Here is a 21,681-nt window from a genome sequence, read left to right as displayed (position 1 = left end):
ACAGTCATCATCAGAGGATTGAAAGTGTATGAGACTTTGAACTCACTGCAAAGTGACAGCAGCGGAAGTCTAGTTTGGGGACTTTGAGCAGTGTTACGGTCAGATTAACCATTCCTTACCATGTTCTTCATCAAGAACGGGGGGCACAGTGTGCAGCGTACTGTTGTCTCACAACGCCTTGGTGGTGCATGAAGACGTGGCTTAAATCCCTGCTCAGCCTGTATGGCGTTTGCCTGGGTTTTCTCCCACAACCCAAAGACATTCTTTCAAGTGAATTGGTGACTTTAAATTGCCCTTAATGTGTGTGAGAGAGCCTGTGTGTTTCACTGGTTTGTAGTGATTGAACCAGTGAGATTTCACTGATTTATGGTCATTGTAAGTAGTGTATCTAGCCTTGGAAGACACCAAGGGTCTGGGCTGACATTACTCCAGTGTTCACTGCAAGAGGCTTTTGGACAAAATCACGTGTTAAGTGAATAAATGTAAATGAACGGACCACCACTGGAAACTCAGTGATGTGGGGTGGACTGCCTAGTTATCTTCATTTCGTTGGAAGCCCGAGCCATTCCACTACTGCATGTGACCACCTTGAGCGATCGCATGCGTGCCATTACACAACATTTCTTCGCTGCTCTGTGCGTTGTCTTCCAGGAAAACGGTGCCCCAATGCAGTCAGTGACATACTGTCATCAAATGGACCAAGGTTGAGGATGCACTTGTTGCCTGTTTTCAATAGCCCTCCATATTACAAGACCTCAGTTGTAAATAACATTTTGGAGAGATCTTCTGATCCTCTGGAGAGGACCATATGACACTGGTCTCCAACCCGCTCAAACTGACATAAAATGCAGGAAATCCTGGCAGCAAAACACCGTCACGTTCCAGACCATTTCAGACTATGAGCTGTCACACCTTTGTTTGTTGTCACAAAATTTCCATGGTGTCCTGGCTGTTTTTGGCAGTCCTCAAACTTCTGAGTGACATATTTCCTGTTCAACATTGCACTATGCTTTACTATGATTATGAATGACTGAACTAACTTCTGATGCACTGAAGGCCTACTCAAAAGCAACCTACTGCAATGCCAATTTCAGCAGTCTTAAACTGAAACATCTGAAGGATCCCAACCACTTTGCTCTCATACAGTTTCTCCAACTCCAAATCTAGAAGCACAAAAAAACCTTCTAGTTGCTTGTATCAGAATGTATAATTCAGTTTAAGGGTGAAATCCCACAATTTCCTAGGATTACAAAAAAAAATAATTATGCAAGGAACAGCAGACTTCATGATGGTTTTTATGAAGAAGAAGACTTTAAACATGGAAAATCTCTTAAAAAGAAACATATGGGTGCTAGATTAGATTAGATTACAGGGTTACCGAGTGCCCAGCAGTGTTGACTAAAAACATTCTGCTTAGCCACAGAGTACTAGTGCAACATGCCTGTATGTTTACTGAGAATACAGAGATAAATGTTTTTATAAAACACTTTTTTACTAAAAATGTTAACATGAACATGTGAGTTTGAGGTGGATGACATTAAACCTAAAGTTCTTACATTTGGGTCAGTTTTGCAAGTCCAACTGTTTTGATAAGGTAACAAATGTTCATACAACTTGAATAACAAGCACAGTATTTAAAAAAAGTAATAATAAAAACAATTATTCAAAAACATTCTTTACACAATACAAAAAGAGCCAGAATTCTTGCACTGCACTTCGGGAAACTGGCATCTTGAGCATAACATGAGTGTGGCTGTTGATAAATTTTATGGAAAGGCAAGAGTACAAAAGGGTTTGTTTGACTTGTACAATGTGGTCATTCCTTTGGGTTTAAGACCATTTGATCCACAATCCACTTAGTCAGTTCTTTAATGACAGATGCTTTTGAGGGGTTAAGGAGAGGTCGATCTGGACTTACTGGTGCATTTGACAGTGGCCTGAAAGACTACTGGCACTAGTGCAGAGGAACTCATGTCCAAAGAATAATCTGAAACTGAGGACATCATAAAAAAAAAAAAAAAAAAAAAAACTCCATTAATATCTAAGTACAGACTTGAAGATCAGATATGCAAAAAATGTGGCAAGTTAGGTATTCAGTTCATACATCCTAAAAAAATGCTCATCAGAGATGTTAAGAAAATATCCAAAAAAAAAAGACAGCAGGAGAGCAACACCTTGCCAGTGCAATTACTTACTTTCACCCACTGTGTCAAGATGGGGAAAGGAGAGAGAGAAGAAAAAAAAAAAAACACAACTTGAAATGTTCTACTCAAAGGAATCTTTTAAAAAAGTACAGGAAAAATGAGATTAACTAAGAATAAGTAAAATGACCGTCATCCTTACGCTGAGAAATGCTGGCCATTGTGGGGCTAAAACACTTTTCTCACGATATGCCCCAGGACTGTATTTAGATTACACAAAAGCACATGAAAGCGCTAACATTTTCATAGGCAGTTGGATGTACTGACATCAGTTATTGGCACCATATAAATAGCCTCATTGTGGACACGCTATGGGGAAAACTCGGGGGTAGCGGTCAACACGGAATTCTCTCGTGTTCCATTTTTTACCTAATCGTGGAAGTTCCTGGGAACCCTGCAGTTACTTTCATGACGTGTGCCTACTTTAATAGACAGCGAGATCAATATATCCATTAAATGTCTTTAGTAAATTACTCGTGACAGTCACGTGTACAGCTTTCTCAGAAGCATCTTCATGAATCCTGCCATTTGACTTCTAGTCAAGGTACTTCCAAGTGAGTTTGTCAACTACACACTGCAGAATGCCACAATGTCCAACCCTTTAAATCTGCAATTTTTTTCAATAGATAAATTTTAGTCTGAGAATCCAATAATAAATTTTAACCTTAAAATCTGAAAATTATGACAAAAGGCATTTTTCTATAAGCAAATATACAGCAGTTTTAGAAATGTTACCGTTCACAAGAAAAAGATAGACAAATTCTAGCCTCAAAACACAGCATGTAAAATACAGAACTATAAGTTGCAACAATGTACATGTACAGAAAATGATGAATTATGAACATAAAAACAGGAAACTAGTATAGTTGAGGAAATGCATCTTTTAACTCAACATGCAAATACCACAAAGAAGAGTTGCCTTTTTTGGCATTTCAGTTCTGGAGGTCTCACAGGAGTACACTCTAAAAATGAGGTTTAAATCCAACCTCAACCACATGTTGCTAGGAAACATCATAGTGCACCTCTCTAATATATTCAAAGCGTGACGCAGCATACCGACTCCTTCATAAGTAAGAGATTACATGTGAGATTGGCAGGGTGAAAACACGGCATCTGACTTTGATGGTGCATTGAAAACACCAAAGGTCACACTGCAATACTGAAAGTGTCCCAATAGTTTCCCATAGCACTGGAGCAGAGTGGTTCACCTGACTTTACTACATGAAAGATGAACCTCAAAGAGGTCATATAGCAGTGCTGGTCTAAAATGAAAATTGACTCGAGACGTATATGGGGTGGGTCTTGAAAACACTCCTGGAAAGTAGTATTTCATAGAGCAAGTGAGCAAGCCTGCAATGGTTAACAATTTATACTTGGGAATTAAAATTTCAAATATCCCTGAATTCGCCAATTAAGGCCATATCACCTCAGTAATACCCAGCTGGAACAAAGGGTAAAAGTCCAAATGGTAAGCTAAATAAGCAGCTTTATTGACATCCCAGGCAGCCACCTTTCTCCAACCTGTTGCATTTTTCCAGGGACCATTTCAATTCATGTCTTACAGAAGCACAACCCAACATGTAACAGACCAGTGCAAAGGCTTCCTACAACTTAAACAAAAGAAATCATGTTGAAAATACATGGCTTTGTGTACACTGATGCCTGTATACTAACTCAAATGGTAATGTATACCACCATCAATAATAAAAAGCCTTTTGACTCAAAATTTCTGTGTTGAAAACACTGCCCTGGCAAATAAATGTAACTATAAAGATTTCTTAAAAGCATTTTCACAAACTATGTGAATTACAACCATTACCACAAACTGACTGGACATTTACTCTATTCTTTATCTATCTAAACAATGTGGGGCAAAATACTACATGTAACATATACTTCTTACTACTTAGATTAAAAATTGCAGCAAATAGAAAGTTTCTGCAAGTAATGTCAGCTTTCCCTTGATAGTACAAAAAATATCTTCTCTTCATGGGAAACAACCGTCAGCATTAAATTCTTTCAGACTTCACAGTGTGAAGAAATTCAAAACTGACATGAGAGAAGAAGAACGTAACTGTCTCTAATGGGCCGAGTTATCGTCCCAAAACAGATACACACATTTTCATGAACAAAAAATAAAACTACCCTGTTCAACTTCACACACAGTAGGTAAGTGACAATTTCTACTATGCGTCAGGAGAAAATAAGCATCAGTCTCTAGTAGAACAACTGCTTTCGGGTCGTCCCATATGGAAATCAATCACGTGTGAAGTTCACATCATTTGACTTCAGTGAATCTTTTCTAAAATACTGACTCATGCAAGATATGTCTGCACTGCACTGATTTGTGGATTGAGATGAGCAACCTGTCAAACTTGTCAGATTAGATGGACAAATATTTTCCATTCAGGTCCAGTACCACAGAATAACATTCCCATATTTAGGCCCCTTTCTAACATGAAAAGATTTTTTTCATGGTGTGGTTTTAAACTCTATAAATACAGCTTTTCTGATTTTGTTAAAAGTAGAAAATTTATATTCCTTTGAGCATCATCTCAAAACAGTTTTTTTTCCCCCCCCCCATGTACAATTTTTTTTAATCAAGCTTTTCACCTACATTTCCTGGAAGTGTCATATGCAAATTACAATCAATTAGTATTCAGCACGTTATTGAAAACAGGGGGACCCCAATCTGATACCTGAACACATCCTACCTGACCGTTGATACCAGCACACCTGTGGCAATAAGGAGAGCTCTGGGTCATGTGTGAAGTCATATACTATGAAGCTGTTCATGACCAGTTCTTCTGCAGCCAGAAGAAGTTCCCCATCTCAGAATTAGGCCAGAACTGACTCAAACATGAGTGGTACGGTGATGCAGTGGGTAGCACTGCTGTCTCCCAGCTCTTGCTTTGTTTGAGTGTGGGCTTGAATCCTAACCGAGTGCTTGTCCAGCAACCCTACTGCTACTACAACCACAATCCCATCCAGTACCTTCAGCATTACCATGGCTGCTATTTAAAAACAATGACAACAGTATCAACATCACCATACACATCCTGCCAGTTCTGCCTATGATGTCACTCGGTCTAGAATGCCAGGTGTCGCGAGGGTCCAGTGTGGGAGGCCCCCGGAGGTCCATCATACATGACGACTCACAATAGATCACCCACTCAAGCTATGATTAGCAACAAACAGTGCAAAACAGCTGCAGAGAAAACAAGGCTGTAAGCGTCACCCAACAATGCTTATAGGGGAGGAAAAGGAAGAGAGCTGACAAGAGGCAATTTGCCCATCAGAGCTGCAGTACTGAGCAGAATGTGAAAAGAGCAGCACTCAAAGGCCATTGAACTGGCAGAAATAAAAATAAAAATTAAACTGCTGATTTTTTTTTTTTTTTTTTTTTTTTTAAACACAGCTGGTAAAAATGTCACACAGATCCAACAGCTGAATTTATAGAGGTGAGTAAGCTTGTTGCTCCAGTGTTGCAGGGATGCTTTGCAAATAAATTAGTTTTTTTTTAAAAAAAAAAAAATACATGGCCTAAAGCCATTTGCATGTGACCCTCTCACTTCTACTCATTCATTTCACACCGTGTGAATTTCACATTATTCACATGCACGCAAAAAAAGAAGGAATAGCATGTGGCTGTGATGGGGGTCGAGGGGGGGGAAAAAAAAAAAAAAAAAAAAAAAACCTACACACATATGGAAACCACAAAAAACTCATGGAAAACTCATGGAAAAGCTGACTCCCCCGCCATTTCCAAAACCCAAACACCCCAGCATCACTAGTGATGCAACTGAATGTGGAGTAAAGAGCACCAAATACAGGTGGTCCCCGTTTTAGGATAGGGATTTGTTCCGCGAAACCCATCATAAGTCGAAAATGTCGCAAGTCGAAAATGCATTTAATACACCTAATACACACTTCTGCGTGGCAGACTGGGAGATGCAGATCGGCTGCCCAGCATCGCGAGAGAGTATTGCACCGCATATCGCTTGGCAGAGGGGAGAGGGGAAAAAAAAAAAAAAAAAAAAGGAACTTTTAAAATTCAAAGTACGGTTCCCACTGAACGCCCATCGCCAGCTCACCATCGTAAAGTCGAAAAATCGTAAGCGGAACCATCGTAAATCGGGGACCACCTGCTACTACAAAATTTGACCCATGAGGAAAGGAAGACGCGCAGGATTTTATCACAGAAAGACGCAGCCTGTAAAACAAGAACACACCCATGAGTTAACAATTCATTCAGTGGATGCTTTTCTCCAAACCAACTTGCAACATTAAGCCTTAGGTTACCATTATTTACCCATTTACACTTACAGAGCTGGGTAACTACCTTGCTCAAGGGTACAACAGCCAAAGGTAGGGATCGAACCTGCGAGCTTCAGATCCAAAGGCAGAAGCTCTAACCACCACACCACCAAGAACCTCATTCCATCCCTCACTGAACAGGAATTCCACCTCACCTGAGTGACCACCTCACCTGGCAAAACAGGACATCCACTTGCAGCTCCATTATTAAGTTCAAGTCCTCGTCGATAAGAAGGGAGGCAGTAATAATAATCGCCACACAATCGTCGATCAGCTACCCGACACTTATAAACCTGAGCCAGCAATTGAATAAGCCTAAGGCCCTAAGTAAGTAAGTTACTGTTCACCCTCAGCTCTTTCATGATGGAGGAGCCGTTACTACGTTAGGAAACTTGTCACTGCGGTACCGCAATCCCTAGAGTTGCGTACCGTACGCTCCGAAGCAGCAGACACACAGCAGCCACGCGAGCAACAAGCCGCGCGCTGCTTTCGCCGCGCGAGCTGTCACCTGGGCCGAGCGCCGCGCACCACATGGGAGCAGCGCGCGAGCGCGCGCGCGCCGCGGCGGGATGCGGCGCTCTCTCCGCGCCCGGCGCGCGCGCAGCCTGCGGGTGCCCGCTACGTGACCGGCGTTTACAGAACATTTCGAAGCAATTACACTTTCTTCTTTTTTTTTTTTCTAACGAAACACAGAGCGTTTCGGCTCGAAAACAGTGTGAAGGATCCTCCAGCACAGTCATATTCATTCAACTGCCGTACACAGTCAGTGCTCCACAGCCCGCCCCGTTCACGCGCTGAAATACCGCAGTTTTGCAAAGCAGCGCGTTCACTTCTCGCCGAATCCCGTGGTGTCGCATAAATCTGAAGATTAACGTACAGTGGGGGATTACTGTCAGAAAGCTTAACGGTATGTATGTGTCGCCCTGCCTGCGAACACAAAGCCCGGCGGCGGGTTGGGGGGGGGGGTGGCACGCCGGGAGCGGCGGGTCCGAATGAATGAACCGTCCGAGGGCGGCAATCAATGTCACCAGCCGATGATGATACACAAACAGTTCAATACCTTCATTGGTCCTGCAATCGGACAGCCGCACATACCGCACTAACCCCGCACATTAACAGCAGTTAAAATTAAAAGCCAGGAGATGATGATTATGATAGCAATTTCATAATGAATTAAAAAAACATGATGATGATTTTTTTTTACCGCCGGGTCGAGTCGCTCTTTGGTAATCCAGTGCAATCCGAATTTGGAGATTCTTTGATTTTTTTTTTTTTTTTGTTTTCACCTGCCGAGCCGCTGCTGTAAGGAGGTGGACGTCGGACGGACGTGCGCAACCGCCACTCAAGCGCGCTTCGCGGAAGATGGCGGTTTCACCGGGAACGCGCACTGGCCGCGCCGCCGCTTTCTCGGGGACTGAAGAGGGAGAAATGCGCGGTTTGCTGTCAGAGAGGAGGAGGGGACTCTGCCGTTTGAACACTCCCCCCTGAAGGTTTCGGGGCACGGGCGGCATCCCAAGAGAGCGAGAACAGCGCCCCTTGCGGCCGCTTGTGGGAGGAGCCTTCGGTTGCCGGGTTCGCTCCGCCCCCGTCGGACCCGGAGCGCATCCCCGCGCTTCTTTCATAAGCTCTGACGTCAGAGGTGAAGGAAACCTTTTTAGATATCTGACTGGTTGCGGGTGGAAATGGGAGCGGGAGTGTTTTATTATTAATGTCTGGTGTGAAATAAAGACAATTTTGGAGCAGTCTGCTCTGGAGAAAAAATGCAAAATTCGAAGTGTGTTTGAGGCCTGGAACCCGAGACAGACAGGTGCAGAGATTAGGGAGACACCTAATTTCCAGGGTTTGGGGAATCTGCACTGGCACAGCCTAAAAGCACAATCATTGATTCTTTTTTATTTAATATACTTAGTTATTATTGCAAAGTTGCACTGTTATGAGGTGATTATTAACAATTATTTGGCTTCTTTATCCTAGGCATCTTACGCACACACTTTCTGAACCGCTTGTCCCATACGGGGTCACGGGGAACCAGAGCCTAACCCGGCAACTCAGGGTGTAAGGCTGGAGGGGGAGGGGACACACCCAGGACAGGACGCCCGTCCGTCGCAAGGCACCCCAGGTGGGGCTCAAACCCCAGACCCACTGGAGAGCAGGACCTGGTCCAACACACTGTGCCACCGCCCCCCCCCAGGCATCTTACAATGTTAGCTAACCAACTTTGCAGTGATTTACCCATTTAATCAGCAGGTTCATCTTACCCTACGAGCTCAGGATAGGTAACTTGTTCTAGGGCACGAGGGGATTTTAACCCATGACTTTCAGACTGCAAGGTAACGGCCGTAACCTATGATGGCCCAGCCCCATTGAGGAGGATGAAGTTAGAGCTGTATGAGAGCAGACTGTGTTCAGGAAAAGCCTGCTGAGGTCAGTTGTGTTGTTGCTGCAAAGTGGCCGCAAGTTATGTCCTTGTGTTCTGATTCCTGGCGGCCGACCCTGCAGCGCTTTATTGAAAACAGTCCGCTGGTGTTGAAATGCATCCCTTCTGGGGAGAAAGAGTCATGAATAAAGCTCAGGACTAAGGCAGGTTGGAAAGTGGACACACACACATACACACAGACACATAATCCTTGGCTCGAAAATCTGCAGTTGGCGGTGTTTTCTTGCACATGGGTATCACATGTTCCGTCTTCAAAACTTCAGACTCATTCTTCTTCCCTAATATATCTATTTGATTTGTGAGTATGTGTACTGAAAACTGAAAACAAGGAGAGGATATGAAGTAATTCTGTCAATTGCAGCATGAACGGCGGCCCACTGGCCTGGCATTGAGCGTGTGGTTAAGGCACTCTATTCTCTGGATTCAAGGATGAACAGTATAGTTTATTTTACTGCGGGAACACATGTTTTCAATGAGCTGCTGCTGCTGCTGGATTTGACGAAATAAAAATAACCTAAAATTAGAAATTAAACCTCAAAAAATATTCCATTTGAAAATTTAAAACAATGTTATGGCATTTCATTTTCGTTCTTGTGATCGCTCACAGTTTTCGTGTGGCTTGTATCTTACCTCAATAAAATGAATGCATGTTTTATTAATAATAAAACTTGATTACTAGTAAAATGTATTATTACGGCTGTGATATCTTTGAATACAAAGCCTAGGGTCAGAAGAAGAAGACAAAATTAGTTCGGGTGGGATGACATGAACCAAAAGAAAACAGAAATAAATTAGTGTGGTTGTAGTTATGTATAAGGGGGATGCGGTGGTGCAGTGGGTTGGACCGGGTCCTACTCTCCAGTGGGTCTGGGGTTCAAGTTCCACTTGGGGTGTCTTGCGATGGACTGGCGTCTCACCCTGGGTGTGTCCCCTCCCCCTCCAGCCTTATGCCCTGTGTTGCCAGGTTAGGCTCTGGCTCCCTGGGACCCTGTATGGGACAAGTGGTTTCAGAGAGTGTGTGTGTATAGTTAGGAATACATATAACATTATGATTATTAATATAACTATGATGTGACAGTGGTTTTGTCTTTGTAAAAAAAAAGCCTCCGAAAAGAATTCCTTTCCATTCACACTCACATTGTACAGTCTACAGCCATGTATGGTAAGGGAGGCTCTGAAATGTTGCCTCCTGGCCTTGGTCTCGGAGGAGAAACTTGACACTGAACCGACAGTGGCTGAGAGCACTGATCAGAGAGCACTTAGTTTGCGCAGGTATTTCCAACTTTACCACCATCCAGGCTTCTGGGCGACACGTGCAAGTGCTCACTTAGCACGGGTATGGCTGCATCCCTGCGTCTGAAATGCGTTGCTGATGTGTGCAACTACAGAGAAATGAAACGGATGTGAGACACCGAGACGCGTGGAGTCCGCTGCCCATAGTGGCATTTTGCTTAAAGGAGGTCCGACACTCGGCACCTTATGCAGTTTTACTGTGACTCCGCAGTGGTGACAATGGGCTAAATCAAACACCTTGTATTAAATATTTATATAATAGTATAAGTACACAAGTGTGCAAATCGTTGCGGTCAGCTTTGCTACTCTGTTATTACATTCATTTAGCTGATGCTTTTCTCTAATGTACAATGGCTTACCCATTTACACAGTTGACTAATTCTTACTATAGATCAGGGTAAGCACCATGGTCTAGGCTGATACAGTAGGAAGTGAGAGCTGAACCCATCTTCCTCGAGTGCAAGGCAGCAGCTTTAACCGTTGTGCCACCTGCTGCCCATATGTGAGCCAATACAAGTTTTCTCCATAGGAAAGCATTTTAGAATGTGGCCCTAATTTACTTTTGACTGATGTGTTTATTATTAAAAAGAAACGAGAGACTTGCAGCCTCTTAAACATGTAGCCTCTTCTTTAATGAATCTACACGTTATGATATTTTATGTAATATTAACACACTCGTGGTATGGTGCCGCAGAGAACTTCTCTGTTGATCTGAAGATCTCAGCTCTTGAATTTATGCCGATGGGTGACATAAAACAGGCCACCTTTCATAATGGCATCGCACCTTTTTTCCTTCAGAAAATGAACCATCACATGCACACATAATGCATGTAATTCGCTAATTTCTTAGTATGATGTCATAAACGTTTTCATAAAACTCTATTTCCACCCCCACGCCCCCCCCATTCCTGTTTACAAACAGTTAACAGATTTTTTTTTTCTCAAGGATCAGAATGGATCACCAGCCCACCAAGGGTATCTGGTTCGACACGCTGCCCAACTCGGCAGGAAAAAATTTCTCCATTCATAATTTCCGGTAATTAAAATCTTTATTCAGATTATCAGTTTTGGCAGAAATGAGATTAATGAACCTTCCCTAAAAACATTTACATATGCATCCATTTTCATTACTCGGTTGTCCTGGTCAGGGTGGCAGGGGTCTGGAGCCAATCCTGGAATCACTGGGTGCAAGGCTGAGGGAGGTACACCCAAGAAGGGATACCAGTTCAACATTTACATATGTTTTTGTCATGCAGTTTATTTGGCTGGTTAGAACACTTAAACATTGAAAAGATGTTTAAAAGATTCAAAACCTCACTGCTATTGTCACTCTCATCAAATCTATGCTGTGGCTCATGGCATATCTATGAGATGGCCTCACTGACCTCCAAGCTATGCAAACTGTGTCTTAATAAGCAATTAAATACACACAGATGCTGTAGGCTGTTGGTGAGCTGTCATTCGGACAGTTGCAGAAGCACACGGGAATGTACGGGGCGGTATTTTTAGACTCGTCCTTTTTTTTTTGCTGCTGTTAAGCATCGCTGGCAGATTGTACTGAACGCTGCCCGGCTGGAGCACTCCAATGCAGGCCCTGTGGGTAAGCAGTACCGCCAAAACTGTCACGAGAAATATACCATTTATACATATGGACAGCAGCCATTCGCCGAGCTGATGAGAAGCACGCTTACGTGGACACTGAGACGGATCATAGATCAGGGTTATGCAATTAGTCATGAAGGACCCAACTCTGGTTGTTCCAGTCAGACGGCAAAGCACCTGATTCAACTTACTGACCTTGTTGAACCCATTCGACTCACTTTTTGAGCATCACTGGTTTACAGAAAGCCTGAAGACCTCCTGGGCTGGACTCTCGGAGGCTGTTGTTGAGGTGCCTTGTAAAAGGCTATCAGTAACACGGCTCCATGTGTCTCGGTAATATGGACCTTTTATTGTCCGAGTGGTACTGAGCTCTCACTACTTTATTTGCACACCTTTAGCTGAACTCAATGTGATATTAATTTATCCCAGTGCCTTTTGTCATTGCTTTCTGGTATGCATGCTGCTGTAGCCCTCTGCAATTTCTTTTGGGATTACTAAAGTTTCTATTTATCATATAAAGATATTCAGCAATGGGGTGTACTTATGGTAACCTGTACAATGAAAAGCAAATTTGTAAGTATTTGCAGCAGTTTGGTTCCCTTCTCACATTTGTCGTTCAAGTTTCACTGTTGAAAGTGAGTTTTAGCAAAGAACACAATTTGGTGTTTCTGTTTTGGAAAGAATGTAAATATTGTATTCGGTAAATAAAGTTTGACCTAAAATTATAGTTTCAGACAGTATGATTTAAAGAGCCATTCATAATTCAGAGAATAACAAATCCCAAATAGGGGATAAAGTTTATCTAACTAGCCATTTTAGATTGTTGGAAGAAAAAAAAAAAACAATCAAAAACCATAATACAAAGCTCTGAGTAATAAACTGTACCATAGGGCAATACAGAAGAAAATATTGGCTCAATAGACAACAAAAAGGTACAGGATAAAGAATGCCTGGGAATTTTTTTTTTTTTATCAGAGGTGTCAGACATGATGGTTACACAGAATTTGAAATTATGTGAAATGTGAACTTTGGGTATCTCAAGATGGAACTACTAAGTAACATTTTATAATCATGCAGTATTACAGTGTAAAAATGGACTCCGATCTGTTAGCATTAACACCAAGTGATTCTGTGTATTTGAGTTATTTTATTAGTTTCTTTCACATAAACAAAAATATTTACATCCTTTAAGTTACAGCAATGAATGAAAGTTTCCCATGCCAAACACAAAGCGTTACAGTCATAACATTTCAAAATTCTGTCCCCTTTTTTTACAAAAAAGGACATAATGGCAAGCAAACCACATAACAGGTTAAAATGTTTCAGTGAAATTCCTTTTAGTTAACCCTTCTTTCTAGGGTTATCGCAGTACGGCACATTGTCCAGAAGAAGGCCTTGTCTGGGACGAAGTCCTGCAGAAAAGAGGACAAAATGAAAAAAAGCGAGGATTGTTCCCTGTTCTACCCACAGAAGTGTGAGAAGTGAACAGCAATGCTTTGTGCCCAAAATCAGGCACAGATAACGGAACAGTATTCACGTTCAAGTTCACCAGAGCGCCATCTGCTGGTAGTCATGGCTACAACCAAACATTAACTTTTTTTATTTTGACATGTAAAATTTAACACATCATCAGTACTAAATTTGCAGGGAATCAGGGCTTGTTTTTAGAGGAGGAGCAAACAGATAATATGCATTGACACAAACTGCTCAAAGACATAACTAATACGGTTTTCACATTTATCCGGATGTTGCAAATTCATCTTAATCATCAGCGGTCTGACTTACGTATTTTACTGTCATCTACATGAACTGCCTGAATTACATTTTGCCGAAGAATAGCTTCTACCTCGGACCCAAATTTAATCATCTGGTGGGAGGAGAAAAAAAAAAAAAACAGCAGAATTATTTAAAAAACACTTAAAAATAGGTCTGGCAAATAATGCAAAATATATCTGTATTCAAAAGGTATATTTTTCAGATATACCTCTATCAGTTCACACACCAATATTATGATATAGCTGCATCAATATCTCTTCTACATTTACTTACTTCCCTGTGACTCTTCTCCAAAGCGATTTATGATGTTGAGCTACTTACAATATACTAGCATGTCTTTGTTTACTAGAGAAAGTTTAGGGTGAGTACCTTGATAAGGGTACTGCAGCAAAAGGTGGGAGTTGGACCTTGGTCCTTTGAGTGAAAAGCAGCAGCTCTAACCACTACACCACCTTCTTCCTTCCTCTTAAACTCATCTAAAACGATGCTGGATTCCTAGTGGCACTAATTCAGTGTACAGTGTTTGCTGTTGGACACACCCCACTCCTCTCCATCAGTCTCTCTTCTGGCCTCCCATCACTGCCAAGATCCAGTTTAAGACCGTTCTGTACAGGTCCCTACATGGCAAACCACCTCATAGCCTCCAGGTTCTGATCCCTCCTTGATGTCCTCAGCAAAACCTCCGCTGTGCCTCTACCTGCCTTCTTTCCACACCCCTCTTTCAATGCTCTTTGTCACAAGCTGCTTCCACTCAACACCAGGGGACCTATGAGTCTTGAGTTTTTGCCAGCTTTTGAAAAATGTCTGAGTATTTTGAAACAGACGCAACAGCTTTTCTTTTACAGAAAAATCATCAGTATTACTACTGCAACATAACACATTTAATCCTGGATAATCATCATATAATTTTTATCTTCTGCTCCTGTAAGCACTTCTGCTTTATATTAACAATGTTAGTTATCCTGCACAAAAATTTAATCTAGAAAGAATATATGCAGTCTGAAAACCTGCACTGATCTCACAACAAACTATGCAACTTCTGGTCCAGGCCATGGAGATATCCTGTCTGACCTTCCAGCCTCTGCCAACAAACCTCCAGTTGATAAGAATGCTTCTGCACGAGTTGTGTTTTACCTACCAAAGTATTTCCATGTATTCCCCCTCTTCATCGGCTTCCTCTAGCTGCCTGCCTCAAAATCAACACTCTGGTTAAAGCTAACAAAACCATCAACGAATCTGCTACAAGATGTGATCGCTAGCTATACCCCAACCAGCCTACTAAGCTCCTCTACCTCTGCCTGCCTGGTGGTCCCACACTCAAAGAGGTCCAAAAAAAAAAAAGGGGGGGGGGGGGGGAACCTAAAAGTAGAATGAGCTCCCAGTCTCATTCAGAACTCCTGAATGTCTCTCCACTCAAGAAGGGTCTCAAAACTCACAACCTTCAGATCTCTGCTCCCCCATGTCCTATGCGCTTGATGAATGTGTACTATTTTAATTGTTACAAAAAAAAAAAAAAAAAAGAGCCCTACATGCAGATACCTCTGCAATATATGCTGGTTCATATAGTGGTATTTGACAAATGGACTGTACTCAAGAGTCAAAATCTCTCCTTTTGTTGATGTAATACACTTCTTGTATTTTTCTCTGAGATATACAGTATATCGCTTTGAAGAAAAGCATTTGCTAAATGAAAAAAATGTAAGTAGCAAATAATTACAATGTGATGTTATAGATCTGTGAGGTTAATAAAGCTCTGAAATAATTAGATTTGTTTTGGTTTTATAAATACAGTATTAAACAATAATTAGCTGTATCCCACCTCATTTATTTTTTCGACTGACGTCTCACATTTGCTCTTTCTGAACTCTTCATTTATTCTTTGCCTTGCAGCTTTACAGAGAAAAACCAGATTTTAACATACTACCTATATAACATGGCTCACAGCAATTAACACATTTAATATGAAGAGATGTGACCAGAACCGAGCAAGAATGGATGTTGACTGTATGACAGAAGTGGCCATGACAGCCAAGAAAGTTTTAATGATATTTACTGACTGAGCAGATGGTTTTATAATTTATTAAAATTCAGGGGACAAAAGCTCATTGAAAGACAGACAAGGAAAATAATAAGAAAACAAGTGTAATTACACACACACACACACACACACACACACAATATATTTCAGATACAGATCACTAATGACGTCACTGCCGGAAGCACTTTGATAAATGGAAAACATGATTAATTCCACCGGGAAAGCTTACATAGTACCTGTTAAAGCCCTGATGTCGTCTTTAAACACATCCTGCCGAGTTCTGTGGAGCACTTTGAACAGCCGGAGCACCTGACACAACAAAGCAAGTAACAGACTGGGTCACACACAACACACACACACACAGTCAGTCAGTCTTGGATAACCCGCATTCCAGGCAGTTGAAACTCTCCTAAATACCATTATTCACAAAAAAAAAAAAAAAAAAAACTGCACACATTATTTCCCCCAAAAAACACTGTTATTCGGTGAACTATTAATAATGACTGAATTTTAGTTAAACTTCCCAAACCTCACCTTCACACGAGACTCCATACTGAATCACCATGCGACCCTTGTCAATCACCAAGGGCCAGTGAGTATCCTGATCAACCATTGGCTCTGTCTGCTGAAAGGGGCGGGATCTCGAGGTCAAATCAGGTTGTATTTCAATTATAGATCGTTTGGGTTTATGGTTTAGAATGTTTTTTTAAGTTAATAGTCGCATTTCTCTATACTACATTTGGTAAATCGCGATCTAAGAACAATTAAAAAAAAACTGGAAAACCTAGTTGTTCAAGCTCATAAAAAGGCATATTGCGCCACTGTGTCGATGCCAATATTATCAAAGAGAAATTGTAGTGCTGCCACCTGTCTACTGGAGGACGAAACGTCTTAAACGACGGTGCTGTACCGTCATTGCTTGACGCAAAGGAAGACTTTCCAGCGGACATAACACAATCCTCTTAAAACAGTATCCTAGGTATTGTTCAACTCACATTAGTCTGCCAATGATTGCCACTACAGAGACCTTCAACAGTAAATTCGGCCACATCCACTAATCACTGTACAGTATCTTGTCAGCAGGGACAATATGACTCAAGACCACATAACAAAATAGCTGAAATCCAATCCAGAAACACGCGAATAATTATATTTGCGTTTAGATAAAAGTGACAGTAAAGCAAAGGTATTGTAGTGTTATAACACTCCTTGGATGTTCTCTGTATTGCAGGGAAGTTCCTGCATATATTTTGGAAGTTGTTTGTCGGTGAATGTTTTATCTTTTGCATTGTAAATGCAATTCTACATTCATTGTAGGACAATGAGGAGGAAACATTTAGTAAATGAATAAATCAGACTGATAAATGTTCTACGAAGGAAACCAAGTGTAATTTTCATTAATTTATCAGCTAACACATCGTAGTAAAAAATTAAACGTGTGTTCCCAGAATGTTTGTAATCAAACAAGTTCGGAAACAATTGGCTTCTTTATTGAAATATATATTTTAACGCAGAAAGGTAAGGAAATGAAAATGAAATGTTCCAAATATAGAATGAACAGGTGCTACGATGCTAAATTGGTTTCGATTCGGATACAGTAGTAGACTCAAGCCTTGTACGGTGGAGTCGTAATCGCCGTATGGTAACTAACATAGATTAGCACTTCATAAACCAATCATTGCTTAGAAAGCGGTCTAAGCAAGCGTCTAAGATAATTATAATTCACAAATATCAGATCATTGTGGTTCACCAAAAAAAATATCTCTGTCTGTGATTGGTCAAGATTCATGCCACTTAATAGTTACGCAAAGCTTTTAATAGAGTGTTAGCCAATTAAAATTTAGATACTATTGTCCATAAATACTTTTACTGTAGTTGCAAGGCTGTATGTGATTGGTGTCTGTACAAGCCAATCAATTGTTAGCGTGACGTTTCCACAGCGCCTTAGCCAATAACAATTGACAGACCTCAGAGTCTCGCTGTCCAAGTATTGCCTTGGTGCAGCGAAAGGATCTTCTGACTTGGTGGGTGGAGTAGTTTGAGGAGCCATGGCTGACGAAATCGCCAAGGCGCAGGCTGCTCAGCCGGGAGGAGATACGATTTTTGGAAAAATTATTCGTAAAGAAATTCCTGCGAAAATATTCTACGAAGACGAGCAGGTGTGCGTTCCTTCTGTGTTTGATTGGCTAGGGCGCCATTCGGCATTGCTACCAGCGCGTTCTTCAGACTGCAGCTGCACGCAGACTGCATCGCTATGATTTTTGTCAGGTGGCGAACATATAACTAAATTACGTTTTCTCATATGCGTTTACGTACGGTTAAATGAAATTGGCTATACTATAGTGTTTGAAACAACACGTTTGTTCTGTAATTATCCTGTGCCAGTGAGCGGAGGCCTTTCAGTTTTCTGCAAGTGACATTTGAACTTTTACTTATCGGTTTTGGCAGCTAGGGCTAGGCTAGTCCCTGGTCTAACGGACTTTGACTGCGAATACATTTGATTGCACGTTATACATAAGTGCACCATCGAGCGTTGCCGAGGTGGAACTGATGTGACGTGAGAATGCAAAGGGGGAGTAAAGTGGGCGGTTGTAGGCATTTTCTGCGCCAAGAAAGACTACGCGCAGACTGCGTGCAGTAGCCCATTCACATTTAGTTTGCGTTGACCCAGAACAATCCACCAGATTCCAGCACAACTTCAAAGACGTGTCCATAATGACGAGGTCTAGTGGTGGCAGCCGAGTGCTGTCCTCGCGCGGCCCGTCTCGTGGCGGGAAGCACCTTGGCGGGAAGCTCGTGCCTACAGCACCTTTGTGAGCTAACTGATGATAAGCTAACTGATATTACATGTAGCTGGAATGTTTTCACTAATTTTATGACTAGTGGCGGATTCCAGAAACCTGGGCTGGGGCAAAATTCAGAAGTATACGTTTCATTCAGTTTTGATCGCGAAACAGTCCCAGAATGGATGATTATTAGTAGAGCTTAGACTAAGGCTTAGTGCAGACCTCTGCATTTCATTGTTTTTCCACTGACAAACTTATCTTAATCTACATTTCTGGTACTTCAGGACGTTGTATGATTCAAGATGAAGGTGAAGGAGTAACCAGAAAATCAAGAAATGCAATTCCTCTGCTAAATGACTAATGTAATCTAAAAGTGAAACTATCTCCCACCCTATTCCACCATAAGTCATTAATGTGGGATTTTTTAAAAAAAAAAAAAAGCTATTAATCTTCCATATATTAACATTTATAGCTTCGGATGTGAGCGATTTCAATTCCGCATAGTGAAGATTGGCACGCAACACAGCTCGTTAGTTATCTTGGACTGAATAGTAGTAATAATGCAGGATTTCTTGATTAATTGTATCTTGTGTGTTTCATTTCAGTGTATAGCCTTCCATGATGTGGCCCCTCAGGCCCCCATTCACTTCCTGGTTGTGCCACGGAAGCCCATCTCCCAGCTGTCCACAGCTCAGGATGAAGATGTTGCTGTAAGCTTTAAAGATGATCGGTCAGGATGCTTGTGACCACTGTCGTCCCTTCCACATTGCCAAACTGGCTCCTTGCCATGGAGTTCAGACATGAAATCACTTAGGCTGTCAGGTTTCCCAGAAACAGTCTTAAATAAACATTGTTATTTACTGCTGAGCATTCAACATGGCATTCACGTTCATCTGTGTGTAGGAAGGTCACTTAAATTATTTTTTGGCAGTCTAGTGAAGCTGTTATAAGAAATCAAATGATTTAGAGAGCCAGTGAAAATCCAAGCATCCCTCACTTTGTTCATTGACCCCAGACGTGCTGAGAATAAATAATGCTCTGTGCCATAACGTCGTTTGCGTTAAGGCTTTGTCACTGTGACCCCCAGAGCAGCATTGACTCTTTTCTATAGAGTAGCTGACATCCGCTTAGGCCGTCTTTACTATCGCATCATGCTAGCTGCGAACAGTTAGTCACTTCGTGTTTTGTAATTGTATTTTCATTGAATATGTGAATCTGATTCCATAAGTAAAGGCATGTTATATGTAACAATTCACCTGAAACAATGTATATTAAATGCTATACAAATGACAAGATATAAAGGAAAAGGCATTTCCAGTTTTAATAAGAAATATGTATGAAGGATGAAGACTATTGGCAGTATGTGGTTTAAGCCACTGCCATTAATTGCTTAAGGCCAAATGTCTTTCCATAGTCATATTGAGTATGAATAGGTTAAAGTTGTGCTGTTGGTTGGCTTTTCTTGGACAAGTTACCCCCATCAAAAAAAAAAAAAACCTGTTGAATGACAGCTGCTGTCAGTCTTTGACATGCAGTCCAGTAGCTGACCAGCTGGCTGTGCTGTTTACTGTAGTATAATGGAGGAGAAAATGAAGACCGGCTTGTCATTCTCATAAAGGGCTTTTTTTTTTTTTTTTTTGTAGTTGTATGATTTCAATTGCATGCATTTAAACAGTTAACATGCACAAATACTGGTTTATAATAGGGCTTTATTTTTCACTAAAATCACATATTTGTATTATAATAGTACAAATATAGATTAATAATAGCGAGTACAGTATTTTCCTGTTGTGCTGTTTTCACTTTTTATTTTTGTATCAGGTTTTTTTTTTTTGACTGAGCTCCATGAAAATGGCACCCTTGCAAACAGCACAAAAACAAAAAATGAGGGATTTTTTTTTCTATCTGGCATTTATGCCATTTTGTGCTGTAAAAATGAGAATTTGTTCCGTTTTGTTTTTTAAAATCTTAGCAATCACTGGGTGCTGCTACAATGGTGTCTCTTCTGCACTGCTGGAGCACTCAATTTTCATTTGCTAGCCACTGTAAAAAGTGTAACTTATTTGGAATAACAAATAAGGCATTCTGTAAATAAAAGATTTTTGTAAACCCAGTTGCTGACAGGCACACTAAGTCAATAAAAAATATGGGGCCTTACAGCAGTGCGGCCAGCCGATGTTATTGTACAGCAGATGGAGTGGTTGTCGTTAGACATTATGTCCAAATGTCAGGATGGGACAATCATTGTGAGTTGTAAGCTGAGGACTAACTGTACACCCTCTCGATATCAGTTTTACATTATGGCAATTAAACTGTAGTCCTGTAGAGAATTTATATTTTTGTACAGGCATTTTAATTACTAATTGGCTGACTATCAGAAATTTAGTCTTGTATTGTGTGGTCTCTTCCCATGTGTGGGGTTTTTTTTTTTTTTTTTTTTTTTTTTCTTTCTGTGCATGAGTTAATGTTTTATGTTATTCCTGACTGTTAGCTTAGAAATTGAAAACTGATAAGGTTTCTCCACCCTTTGGCTGCTTTTTAATTTTATTTTTCTCATCTTGTATGTGATGATGCAGCTCCTGGGACACATGATGATTGTTGCCAAGAAGTGTGCAGAGGAAATGGGCTTGTCCAAGGGCTACCGGTTGGTGGTTAATGACGGGCCGGATGGTGGCCAGTCTGTCTACCATGTTCACATCCACATCATGGGTGGCCGTCAGATGGGCTGGCCTCCCGGTTAACCAGTACTGACCACAGAAGACCTGGACCCTACTTCACCGGTCTTCTGAAATGTAGGGAAAAAATCAGTCTTGATTCTGCATTTGCTGTCAATCTGTCACGTGTTCACTGTGGAAGAATTTTGTGGAAAATAAATAAACTTGCAGTAATATTTGTGGTCTGGGTGTGATAATGTCCTGTCTGAATAAGTTAGAAGTGTTTATTGCAGCTCTGCGTTTTAGTCCAAAACGGCAAAATTGCAATAGCGGAACTGGTAAAGCAAACAAACCTGCTGGCCTGCCTTTTGTACTTACTTTTGTTGCATGTAATTATTGTCACCGTAAGCGGAAGCGATTATCACAGCACTCTAAGTCAATTGCCGCATTCGTTTCGGTTTTTTAATTATACTCTTCAGTAACCATTGTCCTCAAGAAGAAAGCTGGAAGCTCCTTATCTTCCAATAGAACGTGTGGAGAAATTATGGAGGACCAGAAGACTCTTCAGTAATTCCTC

General features: G+C 41.3%; 3 protein-coding genes across 4 annotated transcripts in view; 1 reads left to right on the top strand and 2 right to left on the bottom strand.

Moving 5' to 3' along the window:
* cdc42se2 (CDC42 small effector 2) overlaps positions 1-8,060 on the bottom strand; it is a 39,440-nt gene extending 31,380 nt beyond the window's left edge. For both annotated transcript variants that reach the window (XM_018744879.2, XM_018744876.2), the window contains exon 1: positions 7,723-8,060. The gene's annotated coding sequence lies outside the window, so the exon portion shown is untranslated. The remainder of the gene's footprint in view (positions 1-7,722) is intronic.
* Positions 8,061-12,961: 4,901 nt separating this feature from the next.
* On the bottom strand, positions 12,962-16,284 carry lyrm7 (LYR motif containing 7). The gene is made up of 5 exons (XM_018744728.1): positions 16,199-16,284; positions 15,901-15,973; positions 15,446-15,516; positions 13,636-13,717; positions 12,962-13,262 (listed from the first exon to the last, which is right to left on the bottom strand). Exons 1-5 carry the CDS (start codon positions 16,214-16,216, stop codon positions 13,192-13,194), a joined length of 315 nt encoding a protein of 104 aa, XP_018600244.1. The 5' UTR covers positions 16,217-16,284; the 3' UTR covers positions 12,962-13,191.
* A 1,348-nt stretch (positions 16,285-17,632) lies between these two features.
* On the top strand, positions 17,633-21,338 carry hint1 (histidine triad nucleotide binding protein 1). Its single transcript, XM_018744731.1, has 3 exons — positions 17,633-17,823; positions 19,056-19,160; positions 21,027-21,338. Exons 1-3 carry the CDS (start codon positions 17,713-17,715, stop codon positions 21,189-21,191), a joined length of 381 nt encoding a protein of 126 aa, XP_018600247.1. The 5' UTR covers positions 17,633-17,712; the 3' UTR covers positions 21,192-21,338.
* Positions 21,339-21,681: the final 343 nt, after the last annotated feature.

This window comes from Scleropages formosus, chromosome 6 (genome assembly GCF_900964775.1).
Source record: "Scleropages formosus chromosome 6, fSclFor1.1, whole genome shotgun sequence".
Taxonomy (NCBI): domain Eukaryota; kingdom Metazoa; phylum Chordata; class Actinopteri; order Osteoglossiformes; family Osteoglossidae; genus Scleropages; species Scleropages formosus.
This window is presented reverse-complemented; position numbering and strand designations above follow the sequence as displayed.